This window comes from Mycteria americana, chromosome 3, assembly GCF_035582795.1.
Source record: "Mycteria americana isolate JAX WOST 10 ecotype Jacksonville Zoo and Gardens chromosome 3, USCA_MyAme_1.0, whole genome shotgun sequence".
Classification (NCBI taxonomy): domain Eukaryota; kingdom Metazoa; phylum Chordata; class Aves; order Ciconiiformes; family Ciconiidae; genus Mycteria; species Mycteria americana.
Genome location: NC_134367.1, coordinates 76487788 through 76503141, shown reverse-complemented (window position 1 = coordinate 76503141; position 15354 = coordinate 76487788). Strand labels below are relative to the sequence as shown.

General features: G+C 44.1%; 1 protein-coding gene across 1 annotated transcript in view; it reads right to left on the bottom strand.

Annotated features, from left to right (window-relative positions):
* Positions 1–15354, bottom strand: part of SLC22A3 (solute carrier family 22 member 3) — a 29691-nt gene that overhangs the window by 5463 nt on the left and 8874 nt on the right. The window contains exons 2-7 of the mRNA XM_075497370.1: positions 12756–12859; positions 10604–10758; positions 7496–7661; positions 6340–6457; positions 930–1027; positions 578–792 (exon numbers count right to left, since the gene is read on the bottom strand). Coding sequence (XP_075353485.1) covers positions 578–792; positions 930–1027; positions 6340–6457; positions 7496–7661; positions 10604–10758; positions 12756–12859 — 856 coding nt within the window. The remainder of the gene's footprint in view (positions 1–577; positions 793–929; positions 1028–6339; positions 6458–7495; positions 7662–10603; positions 10759–12755; positions 12860–15354) is intronic.

The following is a 15354-nucleotide window of genomic DNA, read 5'->3' as shown; positions in this document are numbered from 1 at the left end:
GAAGCCTGTGCACAATATCAAACCTTTTAGTTGTCCTTGAAACCAGATAAGAATGACTTAATCAAAAGCCATACCTTTCCTCCAACCCCTTAACATTGTCCAAACCCCTGGGGGGGTGAGGGCAGGGCGACAATCTCCATGTTGTCTGCCATAGCCCCTACATTGTGTTGTGGTTTGCATCACTTTATTTGCAAATGAGAAGACCACCAAGCTGTCTCAGCTAAATCAGTGATTTCTTACATCATTAAGTGTCTTCCAAGTCAGGGAATGTATCTTCCCTTTATGTTTGTACACTGTTCCCTTGCATCTGCCTTCAAAAACAGTACAGGGCCTTTATACACATTTTTCCTAAGACTACACCCAGCTGTTGCTCACCACCCATCAAAGATACAACCATTACGTACCCCAGAGCAATCTATAAGCAAACAAGGTATGTTGTTCCACGGCTGCGGTGCTGCTCGCATCACCAGACAATTTTTACTTTTATCTACAGGTTTGTGTGGCCTGCTGTCCTTGCTTAAGAGGTGTCAGAGAGAAGTCATTGACCTCAAGAGCCTGACTTTGGGAAGGGAATTACCTTCTGGCAAGAAGGCAGTAATGAGGCATGCAATTCCTGCCACAATGTTGCTTATTCCAAAGGGAAGGCGCCGGCCAATGCGATCAATTGTCACTAAAATTAGGAGAGCGGCAGGCAGCTCCACGGCTCCTGAGATGAAGAAGTCTAGGTAGAGGTTTCCTCCGACAATTCCTAGGCGCATGACAAGCCCTTGGTAGGTCAGGGCACTTGTGAACCTAAACAGCAAAGGGGAAAAAAAGTTGCGAGGCAAACAAATGATTACAAGCAGCTGGAAAGACCCTAAAAGTCACAAGGGAGTTTTTCGTCAAAATCCCCTGCCCTCGTAACAAGCTGGACTGGCATGGGCACTCACCAGGCATACATCAGGATGAGTGTGTTCCTCCTCATCTGGGGAGTCCTCACCAGGTCGAGAAAGGAGGGGTTGATGACCTCCTCATTGCTAATAGTGATCTGAGGAGGAAAGTAAGCAGTAGAGTCAGCTGTCGGGGGTCAGGCGGGCGCTGGGGCAGAGTTTCCGTGTAACCACAGTGCTCAGCGATATTGCAGCCCAGCGAGCAAAGGTGCTGATAAGCCAGCTTGCTGCTTTTAGCACTCCAGAGCAGTGTGCAGATATGGGAAATAACTTATAAGTGGACACAGCTGTGGGCTTTCTTTAATGGCGATTGTGCAAAAATCAGAAAAAAAACCAGTCTTGACTTGAGAGTGGAAAAATTATGTCCTCGTTGTAAACTGAGAGAGGTTGACCTGGAATTTCTTGGAAGGCAATAAGCCGTCATTGTCACGTCAGGGTCACTGGGAGCAGAGCTGCCTTCTCCAGAGGTGACAGAGAGGAGGAGACCATGGGCAAAGCGATGGGCTGCGGGAAGCAGGGAGAGAGGGGGTGAGCAGCCAGCAATGGGCTTGGGAACACGGCTGGTGGCACAGCTGGGCAGCAGGAAGAAAAGAGGAGTGAGAGAAAGAGCAGATCTGTGAAGGCGCTTGGGTGCTACAAAACGCTCAACTGGTGAAATTCAGAGGGTCTTAAAATACACAAGCACTGTGCTGAACATGCCTTTTACCCTGGAAGAAAAAAATCCTGCAAAGTATGAATTAATGGTCCTCATACTGCCTACAAAGTATAGTAAAAAAAGTATAGCGAAAATGTTCACAGCCTCCTCCAATGCAGTCACAATGAGGCACTTGATGAAATCATTAGTTAGAAGGTTTAACAATAACAGAAAAGGGCAGGATTTCACACAGCCTGTGTTTACACGTTGGAGTTCATTGCCATAGGATATTGTGGAGCCAGAATATTAGCAGGGCCAAAAAGGGTTTAGGCACATTGATGGTGGCTGTTTTTAACTGTGGCCAGCAGTTTTTAACCGCGATGTCCAAGCCAGGTGGCAGCCCTTTTGTTCGTGTGTTCATTTGGCAGGTGAGGAAGATGAGGAAGAGAAGGCAGAGAGAGTTTTAGGCAGGAACAAACTGTGAGACTGCCCAAGAACTGGCAGCCATGGCTGGGATTGCCATCAGCTCTCAAAGCAGCTGCGGAAACATGGGGTTGAACCTGCTGCGCCTTTTTTAGGAGGATTTCAGGCCACCTGCCTGCTTTGACTCAATTATTGCCCCCGCTCCTGTGAGGAGGCCTAAGAGAGCAAAGAGAGGAGTAGACCCCTCTCTACAACCACAGCACCCGCTGCCCAAGGAAACAATCCTGGCCGGTGGGAAGACGTGGGTGAAAGGATTGAGAAGCACGTGGGAACACGCAGATCTGTGATGAGAACACGGGTAAAGCCAAAGGCATTGCCCGAGGGTCTGGTCGGCTCAGCCAGGGCTATGCCCAAAGCTTTTGCCCTGTATTTGTTTTTCATAAGGTAGCACAGATGTTTTTCAGTGAGATTTGGCTGGATGTATTTACGCATGACTTTTTCATAACTGAGCGACGCAAAACTTTGTAAGTGGACTGAGAAACCTGACATTTGTTTGAACTTCCTTGCTAGTCCCTCTTGCTTTTCTTCTGTAACCAGAGCCAGAAGTTTTCTTCAAAGCACTGCCACTTCTGCTGCATGTCAGAGCCCTTTGTGGGGCAGGCGGAGGTTGCTGGGTTTCTGCACTGCTCTTGGACTCTCTCATATTATGGTTATAAGGCTGCCATGACTTTGTTTATAAGAGCAGGCTGCCAGCCATCAGCTGTGACTTTGTGCAAATATGGGTTTGGTTTTCCAAAGGACTAAAGATAAATTCAGCATGGCTGCTACTATGTACTTTTATGTCTTAATAAAGTCATAATAACCCCAAACATGACTGAGCATTTTTTTTATGGATGAAGAAAAAAATCACCGTGGAAAGTCCACTCTGTGGCGAAAAAAATCCTCTTTTTGTTCTTTGAAGTCAAGGAGAGCTCTGCTATTCACATCAGTGCAGTCAGGGATTCAATGACAGGGCCCATGTTTCCAAAGATACACTATCTGAAAACTCTGGAGGAAGTTTTATAACCAACTTCTCCAGCATTTTTATGTCCCACCAAATTACATATCAGTTTTTCTGCAATAATTTTTAAAGATTCCTCATAGCACAGACATATAGTTCTGCACATGCTTAATTCTGCACAGGACAGTGCATCCATGTATGTCTATAACAGATATGTATGTAAGGTAATATATACTAGAAATATATATGTCTAGCTATATCTATATTGTAGAAAAAAAAATATATATAAAGGGAGAGGGTTTTTTGACACACAACTCTTAAGAAGCAGCTCTTACTCAGCTGGTTGCAGTCCATTCTGCTTTTGGACAGAGACCAAGAATAAAAAAATTAGCTTGAAGAAAAAAACATGCTAGGATAATTACAAGCAACTGGAAAAAAAGAATTTATAATTTACAATTAATTTAATGAGTGCTGGACGGAGCTGAACTGTACCAGTGTTGTAACTCACAGAGCAAAAGATGCAAATGTTTGTCTGTTTTCATACAAAGGTCATCTGTGGTTTCTGCATGCCAATGAAAATACAAGGCTGCTACATCCAGAGCCCTGTAAGGGACTTGGCCAATGAAAATTGTTACAGATGTATTGGAAAATCTTAGCCAAAATGCATTGATAGATAATGCCTGCCTCTTGTCCCTGTCCCGCCACACCTCCATCACCTTGCCTGAAATTCTGGAGTTGCTACATGAAAGCGAATTCTGACGTGAGTTAATGTGAGAAATACACTTGATCCGCGACTAAGGCGCTTTCTGGAGATGTTCTCTCTCCTTTGGGCACAGCACCAAGGATGATAGACATTGTGTATTAAAAAGGTCCCGGGAACAGATCCAGCACGAATCTGGATGTGTGGAGGTTAATCTGGTGCAGCTGTGAGTGGCTTAGCGTCATGAGCAGGGACACGTAAGAAAAAAAAATAATATAATTTAACATAAAAAGCAGGGAAAGACACACATCTCCACTCTGACATGACACTTTGAAAATGCTGATGTTTAGAGAGGGGAAGCGGGTATAGGAACACAGGGCTAAATGTGGAAGGGGAGCTGCAGCAGCACAACCTTCCTGCTATGTGTCTCAGGCCACACTTGGCACTGGCTAATGCTGACCAGGACGGGGGAATCTCACTGGTGTACATGCCCCAGCCAAGAACAATAAGTGGATTTACCCTTTTCTCTCTCCTTAATCAGTCTTTCAGTTTGTTTCTCTCCCACCGGTTTCAGTCTGCAGTCCTCCAGTTGTGTAAGATGCTACTCCAACATGACTAGCAAAGCTCATTCTGCGTTGTGGGACAGCTGAAGGTGATTTCCTGACCTTGGCTGGTATCACAGAGATGCCTTGGCTTCCACTGGAAAAATGGCTCACTAATTGCTGGCCTAGCTTGTTACTGCTCATCAAAACTCCTTCTGTCATGTTGCTTCACTAATGAACAACAGTCTTAACCTCCCTCCCCATCATTAATCTTTTTGAGCTCCCCTGAGGAACATAACATTCATAGAAACTCCATTATAGCAGCATTATGGCACTTGAACAAGTTGTTTATGAATAAAACAGCTGACTGTGGAAATGTATGTTTCGGCATACTTATCTCTGCTGATAGGTCTAGTTTGGACTTTACAAAATCGTTAGTCCAGAGTCATATATCCTGAGAGGCACAGTATAGGTTAGGGCCCAGCTTCCCTGTGGAACCTGTTGTGTGAACTTTACCTTGCCAGAACTGTCATTAACATGTACTTAATGAAGTGGAAAGATAATGGAATATTGGTATAAATCAACTATACTCCTTCTGATGCCACATACCCCTTTCTGTATGCACTTCATGCAAGGTCTATATTTATAGCAGGAATGGTCCTGAATAAGCAGAGCTGCTTAGGCTGACTGGATGATTTGCGAAGCCTGTTTCTCACCCGGTAAATAAAATCTTATGGATTTGGAAACAGCTGTCTGGTGTTTCAGAAGAGCACCAATAATTACTGCTTGGGTTTCATCCAGAATTATACTCTAGGATTTTGGTGAAGTAACCCCACTTTTTTGGATAAACTGGGCTAAATTCTCAGGTTGTCCCTTGCTTAAGAAGAGCAAAGAGAAAGACCTAGGTAAAATACCAAGTTGTGGGAACCCAGGTTGCAACCACCTGTTATAAAGCACACACATCATGATGTCCCTTCCTGACAGGATGGGACACATCAGTCCCCTCCAAACACTGCCATCCCAAAGTCTTTGCCTTTAGTCTCAGTGAAAATTTAGTTAAAAGTCACACATCATAATTTCATATATGTATAAAAATGAAATTTTGTATATGTATAAAAATGAATGTATATACGTATGCATGTATGTAGGCATAAGGGATACTACTGTGTACTGATAGACAGACATTTTATGTAGGTCATTTATTTTCAATAGGAAAATCACGATTTCTTTCTGAAATACTTGTAGGGTACTCAGTATGCCACCTCTGCGCTGCTGTGTGCTAACAATTTGCAGGTGTTTTCCTTAGTTCAAATAATGATTTCTAACGTTACTAGCACTTAAGCTCCAGACCTCGTTTCTTACAGAACAGGAACCTTGTCCACATCTGTTGTCGTCGCTGAACCATAAGGCCAATGCCACAGTAAACATGGTCTGAGAATCAGGCAATGCTACCCAGCACAGAACAAGGAAAACGCTGCGATGACACGACAGTGTCATTTGAAATGCATCAGTCCTTTCAGTTCCATCAAGACCACTTGTCAAAGGACTGTAATTCTAAATATATTGTTCTATTTTGTAAATAGTGATCTCAGACAGTACTACCACTATTTTGAATTTTGGGGCATATTTTCCCCCTATTGGGATGGAAGCAAATTTATAATTCCAATTTTCTACATCATCTTCTTAAATTCTGAGTTTTTACATCATCTTCTCTTTGAGTTGTAAAAGGAAGTTCTAGCAAAGGAGCCATGGAAGTGGATCCTGCTGTCTCCACTCACTCTGTCAGCTAAAACAGCAGCTGCTGTGAAATACCATTGGCCCTCAGGCTAGTTTCTGATATTTACCACAAGTTTTTAAAGTAGGAGTGTTGCAAATGAAAGACCTGATTCAGTGTTTTGCAGACTTCTATTTTCAGCCCATGTCTTTCCAGCCAGTTCACTTTTACCCTCTTGCAATTTACAAAGCAGGTTTGAGACTGACAATCTTGTTCTGCTGTGACACTTCAAGAGTGTTGCCCATCACATAAAGAGAATGCATGTTAACACAACTGAACCTTCAAAAGGTTAAGAAAGTTTAGAAAAAACCCCTCGAGCTTAAACAGATGACAGTACCTCTGAGTAATGTGGTGAGAGATATTTCCCATTGTGTTTTGCAATGTCATGCATGATTTTTAATGCCTTCTCTCCCTTTTTGCGTGTCAGGAGCCAACGTGGAGATTCAGGAACCACCCTGTAAGAACACAGAAGTAATAAATAAGGGTTTTGCTCTTTAACATCATAAGTAAAACAAAGTCATTTGCCTTTTGCCTGTGTTAATACACAACACACTGATTTTTCAGGCTTTGGGATACAGAAACTCTTTTGTAGACTGCTTTTCCAATCAGTCTCCTGTAAAATATTCGATCCTTGTGGGCAAGAAAGAAGAAAATAGACTATATCAATACTCTGCAAAGCTGAAAAACAAGAAATCTAACTAATATATTTGCACAGTGGATGTCAAAAGTATGATAACCAACAAGCAAACAAGGTGCCTGTAGGACACCAAGGAAGTCAATACTAAACACATGGAGTACCAAGTACCGGCAGATCAGGAAAATTATACCTGTATCATTATAAGATAGACACACACACACTCAAATGTATACATATTTTATAAACTGAACACAAAGCCATACTACTGATTGGTGTTTCAGTTTCTGCTAGCCTAGGGTTAAGATGATTCCCAACTTAAAAGTTCACAACAGACAATGTTCAAGGAAACAATGTGCAGGAAGAGGGTATGTGAATTAGTTTCTTTGGATCCAGCCCACAGGATGGCTGCACTCCGCTGGGACAGATGATCACCACAGTACAGTGCTCTGCTTTCTCATCAGCTGCACTGCCCAACTCACGCGACCTGTAGGGCGAGTTCAGGCTTGAACTGAGTACATAATTAGAGTTAAGGTGGGGTCCCACGGCTGACGGGAAAAGCAGACTTTGGTCAAGTCAATCGGGTAAACAGCCAGCCCTGGGCTAAGCAGCAGCAGAGCAGGGTTCTGTGAAGGGCCAGCTGTGGCTGACAAGAGAGGCAAACACTGAGCAGAAAAGGGAAAGTAATGTATGTCTGCAATTCAGAAAAAGAACTAACAATGCCAAAATCAACAATATGCAAATATCTTCTTCCTAACCTACAGCATCTTGCACACTGGAGACTTGGGACCACAGCGGGGGTCTCAAGGTGCTCAAATAGCAATAGCAATAATGACAAGAGCAAGGACTGCAACGTTACCAGTAGTAGAGCAGGAAGAGGAAGTTGGGCAGCGAAATGGCCAGCTGGATCCCCTGCCAGGTGGGAATCAAGTACGCAATTCCAGGGAGAATCATAATTCCCAGGGTGAAGAACATCTGAATCACGATCCCGATGATCCGCTGGTCAGAACCAATGATCTCTGTCACTGAGCAGAGAGAAAGCCAAAATAAACAACACAGAAACAAACCTAACTCAAAAGAAAAATATTGGTGGTGGAACATAAGGAAGAATAGTGTTGTATGAGGTCACAAGTCTGTCTAGCCCAGCATCTTGCCTTCAGCAGTGTAAGTATGTCAGCAAGGCTATCCAGGGCAGGCACGGGCGACACCTCCTCATCAACTCACCCACTGTTCTTCAGCTAGAGGGGTTTCTGACTGTGTGTTTACTAATGAATTAAACAGGGCCAGAACAGGGGTTTGAGACTGCATCATGATCGTGCTTAGTTCTCAGCACTCTTCCTGGCACAGTTTTGGCCCATGCCCCAGACTAGAGCACCCTCCAGGCAGGGGCTGCTCCCAGCAAGTAATATGGACAAGGCACCTGTAGGGAGGAGAGTTTAGCCATACCATGCTGGTTGCTCTGAGGGCTAAGGCATGGTATGGTCCACAGCTTGTTTTATTTATTAGAACAAACATAGCCTTTGTTGTTTTTTCTTTTAATCCTTTGGTGGATTTTTTATTCTGTGAACGTGTCTAATCACTTCTGAAGCCCATGTGAGCCCATATTTCAGGCCATGAGATCCACAGTTGAGATGAGCAATGCAGGAAGAAGTGTCTCTTGTTTGTTTCAAAACTGTCACCACTCCCCAGCCTTCAGAGTAAAAGCAGAGGGGTTTTGCTTGGTTTATAATACACAGCAAACACTTTTTTTTTTTTAATTTTACTAAAGACACAATTTTACAAGTAACAGTGATTCGTTTCAGGTGGCAATGCAGGGAGATATGACACCATTACTACTTTTATTGACTGCTCATCACATCTGAGTGGCTCAGGGGCAACTCTATTGCCTAAAGGTAGCTGCTCAGCACTGGCCCAGGAAGAGCTGGGTTGTATGTAAAAGCAAAGTGAGGTTCTTGGGGCAGCCTGTTGTGATTCTGAAGCCCAGATCAGTAGCTTGGGAGATGTATTAATGGCAACCATCCTCCTGGTCATCTGTATATGCCTTTTAAAAGATGTTAGGTTGGTAAACACTCTGGGTGATCCCGGGACATAAGAGTAGATCCCTGAAGAGATTTAGATGCAATCACTCTCTCCAAGAATTAAGCACCTTGCTTAGGGCTGTGGTAATACACTGTCTCTCAGGATGCTGTATCTCTGAACCTTTCCCTAAAGTCAGGCAGTCTGCTCTGAGCATTGCAAAACATTCCTTTCTGTTAAAACTTGGCCATTTTAAGGAAGCCATGAGTCTGTTGTAAAACATTTTGTTGCTTAGAGCACTCGTCAAAGTTTTAGGATAAGATCTCTGTTTAAAATTAGGCCATGTGTTTGGAAGTGAGGGGAAAAGCAGCTTCTGGCCCCTTTACTGGATCTTGGACCCGAGCTGCTCAGCAGTGTAACTTTGCCCAGAAAACTTAGGTGCTTCTGGGCTTTATTTAGATGCTGAGAGGGCTAGACAGGGGGGTGGAAGAAGCATGTTTGCACCTACGTCGCCACGGTCTTCCCAGGTCTCACTGTAACCATTTACGTCTGGTTGCAATTCTGCTCTCACTCGTTTAAAATTGACCAGGAATTTAAAAAAAAAAAAAGTCACAGGCCTCACATACTACAGTGATGTTACAAATTTTTGTGCTATATAATGATGTTATCACTGTGTTTTGGATTATCACAGTAGATTACTGAATGGCTGATTTTCTTTTTAAGTAAATCTGATGTCTCATCTCTAGTAGGATGCTTTCCTTAATGCCGTGCTATTTCATGCTCTAGAGAGGAGTTTCCCTTTCTGAACCTAGCAGTCATTCAAGATGCCACAACAATGCCCTTTTCTCACTAAAAGTAAGCTTGCTATGTGAGGAGCTTCATCACTGAGCCATGACTATAACCTATCAAAAAGTCTGGATCCCTGCTGTTTTGACACTATTTATAAAAAAGCTTCCCTTCCTTTTCCCTTTTCAGGAAATAATAATCCTAATATGGACCCTGATGCCCAGCCTGGCACTAAGCAGAGCCTCCCAGCTAAAGAATGAAGAGCAGCCATCCAAGTTGTCTGTTCTCCCAGTGAAGAAAAGCAGTTAACTCCTCTGAGCATCTGTGGAAGATGTTCAGACTCCACCAAAATTAATCACATCCCTCTTTGTGTATCATCCTGTTTGATTTGAGGCTTGCTCTGCAGATTTTGATCATCTTGGAGGTCTTCTATGTAATAAGAAAACCTTTATATATACACATTCTACACCTCCACCTCTTAATTATTTATGTTAATCCTTCCCCATCAGAGTCCATAGATTAGAGAGACATAAAAGTCCTCAGATAACATCAACAGAAAGTGTCACATTGCTACTGAATTGCCATCGGCCAGCTGCACACAGGCACATTCAGATACCACAGTGATGGGTACAAAAGGAGAGCCTGGACAGTTCTGAAGGACACATCACTCTTGTTAGTCTGCCCTAGTGCGTTACTTCTTCCTCGCTCTTCTCCGTGGGACCCTATGAGGTCGGGCAGGCATGTACACTGCCACTCATTTCCATCTCACATCAGTACTGAGTAACAGAAAGAGTTTGGAGTTGCTGCCATTCTCAGAGGCCACCTCTGTACCAGCAAATCAGCAGATCCTGCCAGGTAAGGGAACACTGGACTGTTTAGCTGCTAGAAGGGTCCCCAGCATGGTCTGGACACAGGCTGATGAATGCTTCCACAAAAATTCAGTTCAGGCATGAGCCTAGACTACAATTTGCATGCAGCCACCTTATCTTGGAGGACAAATGCATTAACTAGGATGGACTTGAGTTATTCATTGTCTGCTGACCCTAGGGCCAGTGCTTTGTTCCCAGGATAAATTGTTATCAAGAGCAGACGTAGCTGGACTCCTTGTCCTCCAAAAATCCCCCACTTTTCCTAACCAGAAAAGAAAGAAGATAACAGCTCTCACCGATCACATAGCATGTCATCCAGGTTCCCTTGCCAAACACACCTTGGAGAAAACGGAAGATCAAAAATACAGTAAAGTTTGGTGCAAATGCCACTATGATACCACATATCCCAACTCCAAGACAGGAGAGCAGGTAGATGAGGATCCTGCCGTATCTGTTGAAAAAGGAAAAGAAAGCGAAAATCATGAAAAGCCACAAAGATTTTTTTTTTTCCTGGTATCTCATTTTAATGCTAGATCTGAAAGTGCCTTTTTGAGACCAGCCTTGTTCCAAAGGGAGGCTGCCTGAAACTTTGTAGTGCTGGTCCTTGGGATATGGGACTCTTTTCCATGCAGTGGTTATCACTGTCTTTATGTCACTAATTTTAAAACTGGTGATGTCCTCACCAGTGCCCCTTTTATTTTACAAAACAGCTTATCTTTTTGTAGCTAACCTATGGCCCATATGTTACAGTTCAGATTTCTGATCCAGTTGAAATAAGAGCAACTTTTGGGGGGGATTTCTGTTTTCACAAATTACTCTCCTAATAGTAATTACAGGCAGCTCTGTGAAAGTAAGTAGTTTCTTCTTTAATTACTTTATGTGATTTTTCAGTGTTTTGTATAGGTTTAAGACCGCTTGTTTTCAAAGTCTGCCTATATGTATTCATGAGTGTAATTTTCCAGAAAAAACACCATTATTAATAGCTGTGCCCAAGGCAAGGCATAATTAAAAAAAAAAAACAAAACCCAACAAAACCTCCCTGTAGTTTCATGGCAACGGTGTCCTTGGAACACAACTAGAATTTCCATTTCAATCTCTTCTGCATTGTTATTGTTGCTGTTTTAAGAAGAAGAAACTGTGAAAACTGATGTAGCCATTTATCTTGCCAAAAAGTATCTGCGAGAGTATTTGTTTGTTCATTTGTTCAAAATGTTTCATGAGAAGAATTTATATGGGACAAAAATCAGGGTATTTTCAACCAGATCCGTTCTTTTGAGTGCTGTGAAGGAGACAAGAGTCCACTGGTCTCGCTGCAGCACATTCCCCAGTGCTATCAATGTGCAACATTCATAGTTGTACTGTAGCTACATTGTGATTGATACACAAGTACTCCTAGACATATTATTTTATTTTAATAATTAGCTGTAATATCCCTACTCTTACACAGTCTTAAGGTGCTATTATCGTAAATGCCCTACCAGACACTGAGCAGAGATATCTTAAGTTAGCCAGTGCCATGGCATCTTTTCCACCTTACTTTATCCCTCATTACTATATTATTTGGAAAGATCAGGTTTTTCTTAAAAGTATTTTTGTTTGCTAGTTCAAAATTTGTTATCTGAGATAACATTCCAGATAATTCTGGACGTAAGTATTCCTGCCTACACATAAATCATGCATTAAGTTATTATTACTATTCTTACAGATACCAATGAAAATTAAAACGGGCAGAAAGAATGTATTTTATGGCCTGAAGAAACATTTCTGCCAGTGAAATCGTCAGTGGTGCTCTCAGCCAACACATAGGTCGGCTACCATTAATTTTCAGTATAAAGCACAAACCAGGCTCCCTCTTTTAAGAGCAAGGTAGAGCTTATGGGAGCTCCCCGCTCTGGGGCAGGTCGGCTGGTCAAGCCTGAATATCACCCACATCTTTTCCTTGGTATTCATCCAGCTCTAACACAGCCGAGGACTGGCTGGAGGGAGCTATGACCTTGGTGGTAGGCATATGAGTCCACCCTGTGAATGGAGAGAGTTATCATACTGAGTCCCTTCCTTCTTTCCTCAAGTAGCTGCTTTCTTCATCAGTGGAGCCTATTAAACATCCTCCAGTAAACACCAGTCCAGAAAACTCTTCTGAATGCTTCCTTTTCATTTCTGTGTCCTTCTGCCCTTCCTGAGTCCAGATGTGCACAGAAAACATTGGAAACCGCAAGAAAAGCTTTTTCATGACATTTTAATGTCCTAACAGTAAGTACGATCGCATGAAGTTTCCAGCCCAAAAGGAAGCAAAGATTACATTGTCTGGGTTTTGTTAACCTAGGCTGGGGATATTTATCCAAACTGAATTAAACCTCCAAAGTGTTGACACATGTTTGTTGCAGGTGAAATCACTACAAGTGATTTCACCTCCAAAAAAATCAAAGGACAGCAGCGCTTATACAGTACCTGTCTGCAGCGTAGCCCAGGGTGAACGCGCCGGCCAGAAACCCCAGATTGAGGATAGCCTGTGAGAGATCCAGCATCCAAGCATTGCCGCACACAAGGTTATACTGAGGGAACAAGGGAGAGGCATAAACACCCCCGGTGGGTCATTCATCATCCTCAGGGCAAAATGTTATAGAAACTGCATAGGGCCAAGCCGGAAGGGGAAGGGGAAGGGGAAGGGAAAGGGGAAGGGGAAGGGGAAGGGGAAGGGGAAGTTCAAATGTGCTTGTTCAACAGCAAGCACCAGTGGGCCAGGGAAGCGCAGCCATAGCAAGCACTTTTCAAGCTATCGTGAAGATAGAGGGAGAGCTCCTCCTTGCCAAAAGGATGCCGTGTCTCATACATCAGTTGTCCAGATATGGAAAGAAAATTGCTCTTTTGCAAACCAAACACAGCGCCGTTGCCAAGGCAAAGCCATGACTTCGTTTAGTGCAGAATAAGGGTGCGCAGCTATAGCCAACGAAAACATCAGCTTATAGAAATGGTTTAGGTCTTTTTCTTAGTCCCTTCTAGGTAAAAGCAAAAGCATGTGGTCTCCGAGGAAACCGCCAACAGATCTCAGATCAATTTCAGACACAGTGAATATGTATTTTCTTGGTGTAGCTTTCCCAGACTTTTCTATTCCTGCAGTAGCCGTAACTCCCTAACATGATGTTACATTGGTGCGTACCTGAAGAATTCATGAACAGGGATGGGGATAGGGATGGGTGGGGTGAAGGGAAGAGAGAAGTGGGTAAGAGGAGGGACGACAAAGAGACTAGGAATAGAAACTAAAATGAAGCTAAAAATAGAGTAGTTATCCAGACAGCATGTCACTGGAAATTACTTTAGAGGTTCCTTGAGAATAAAGAAATACCAACTGCTGCCTGCTCCGTTCTGCAGACCTTATGGGAGTCGGGAGGTTTTGGTCCATCCCTGGGGTAACCGCAGGAACAACGCGGCTTCAGGACCAAGGGAAGCCACAGACCAGAGCAGCTGCCACCATTTACCCTGGAGAGACCCTTTTGCTTTCAGGCATGAGCTGTAAGAAATCTTTTTATCGCTGACAAGGTGCTGGTTGCTGAAGCAGGCGCAGCGTGTCACGTTTGTGCTCAGCAGCACGCGTACCACCGTGCCAGTGCTCAAACACGGTGCTTGGGTGGGGTGGCCACAGGGTGGGTTAGAGAGAAGATTAACAGCCTCTGCTGCCACTCACAATTCTCCAGACTCTGCAATGTAGTGCCGTGAGCCCGAGCTCTGTCTTAGCCCATTTACCTGCTGGGATGCCCAGCGAGTATTGCCTGGGCTTGGAATTTCAGAGGTGCCTACGCAGGAGATACAAGGGCACCCAGACTTGGATTTCACTGAGGCTGAATGTGAAAATCTAAAGTCATACTCTTAAATGTTTATTTATGTACATAAATAAGAAGCCATTTCTTTTAATATTCTGAACTCCACACAGGTGTCATTCACATTCATTTCTATGAGCTACTCTTCACTTTTTAAAATGGAACTCCTCAGTTTTGGTTCCAAATGTACTATTAGCCCTGTCACTGACATTAACTACCACAGAATCGCTGTTAGTTCTGGACTAGAAGTCCAGAACTGGAACTGGACTAGAAGTCCAGAACTGGTTCCAGGACTAGTTCTGGACTAGAAGTCCAGGATTTGGGTTGGTTTGTGGCTTTTTGTTTTTCTTGAAGCCGCAGGCCTGGGAACGTTGCGTCTGAGAACTGCAGTTTCCAGCTCTCACAACTGTGAAAAAAACTTGGCTAGCGACCTCACAGGTCCCCAGCCCGATAGACTGGGGACCTGACACCCCCACCGACTTCCAAAGATTGTAGATCACTTAAAATCCACTCACCCCTAATTTCAGTTGTCGATTTCGGAGACCAAGCCCCAGATTTCTACCACCTATAAACTGCATTGGGATTACAGCTCTCCCCGAGCCGACACACCAGGTTGCCCAAGACCCGGGAGGCAACCCCAGCAGCCCAAGTGACCGCAAAGGGAGCGCCGAGGTGGGCAGTGCCAGGCGATGGCTGCTCCCCGGGAGGAGAGGCGTGCTTCCCGCCCTGCTGCCGCCCGGCACCCTCAGCGCGCTGCGGACCCGCTCTCCCGGGAAGGGCACCTGCCCTTCGAGGAGCAGAGGGGAAGCCACAAAGCCACAAAGGTAGCTGAGGAGCTCAGCTCCCAGCGTCGTTGTGGGTGGCCGTGCCCAGGCAAGCAGCCAGCCTGCACAGAGCTGCCAGGAGGGACCAGCCCCAGCACCCGCTGCAGGCACTGGCCTTCAGAGTTTATACTTCTGGTCCTTTTTCAAAGGGTATGTTTAGTTTTTAAGTAATTTCATCCCTCTTTACTGTAAACAGGCAATGAATAAGCTGCCATGAAAGAGGGCAGGAGAACGAACGCGTGCCAGAAAGAGAGAGGGAAAAATATCTTTACCAGAGAGGACTCTTTCACCTGAACAGCAATTTCGGATGATTTAGGTGGCAGCTGAAACTAGCTCTTGGCTAACAATATAGTCAAATATTTTAAATATTCTGGGAAATAGGAAAATACGGAAAACTTCTAAGAAACT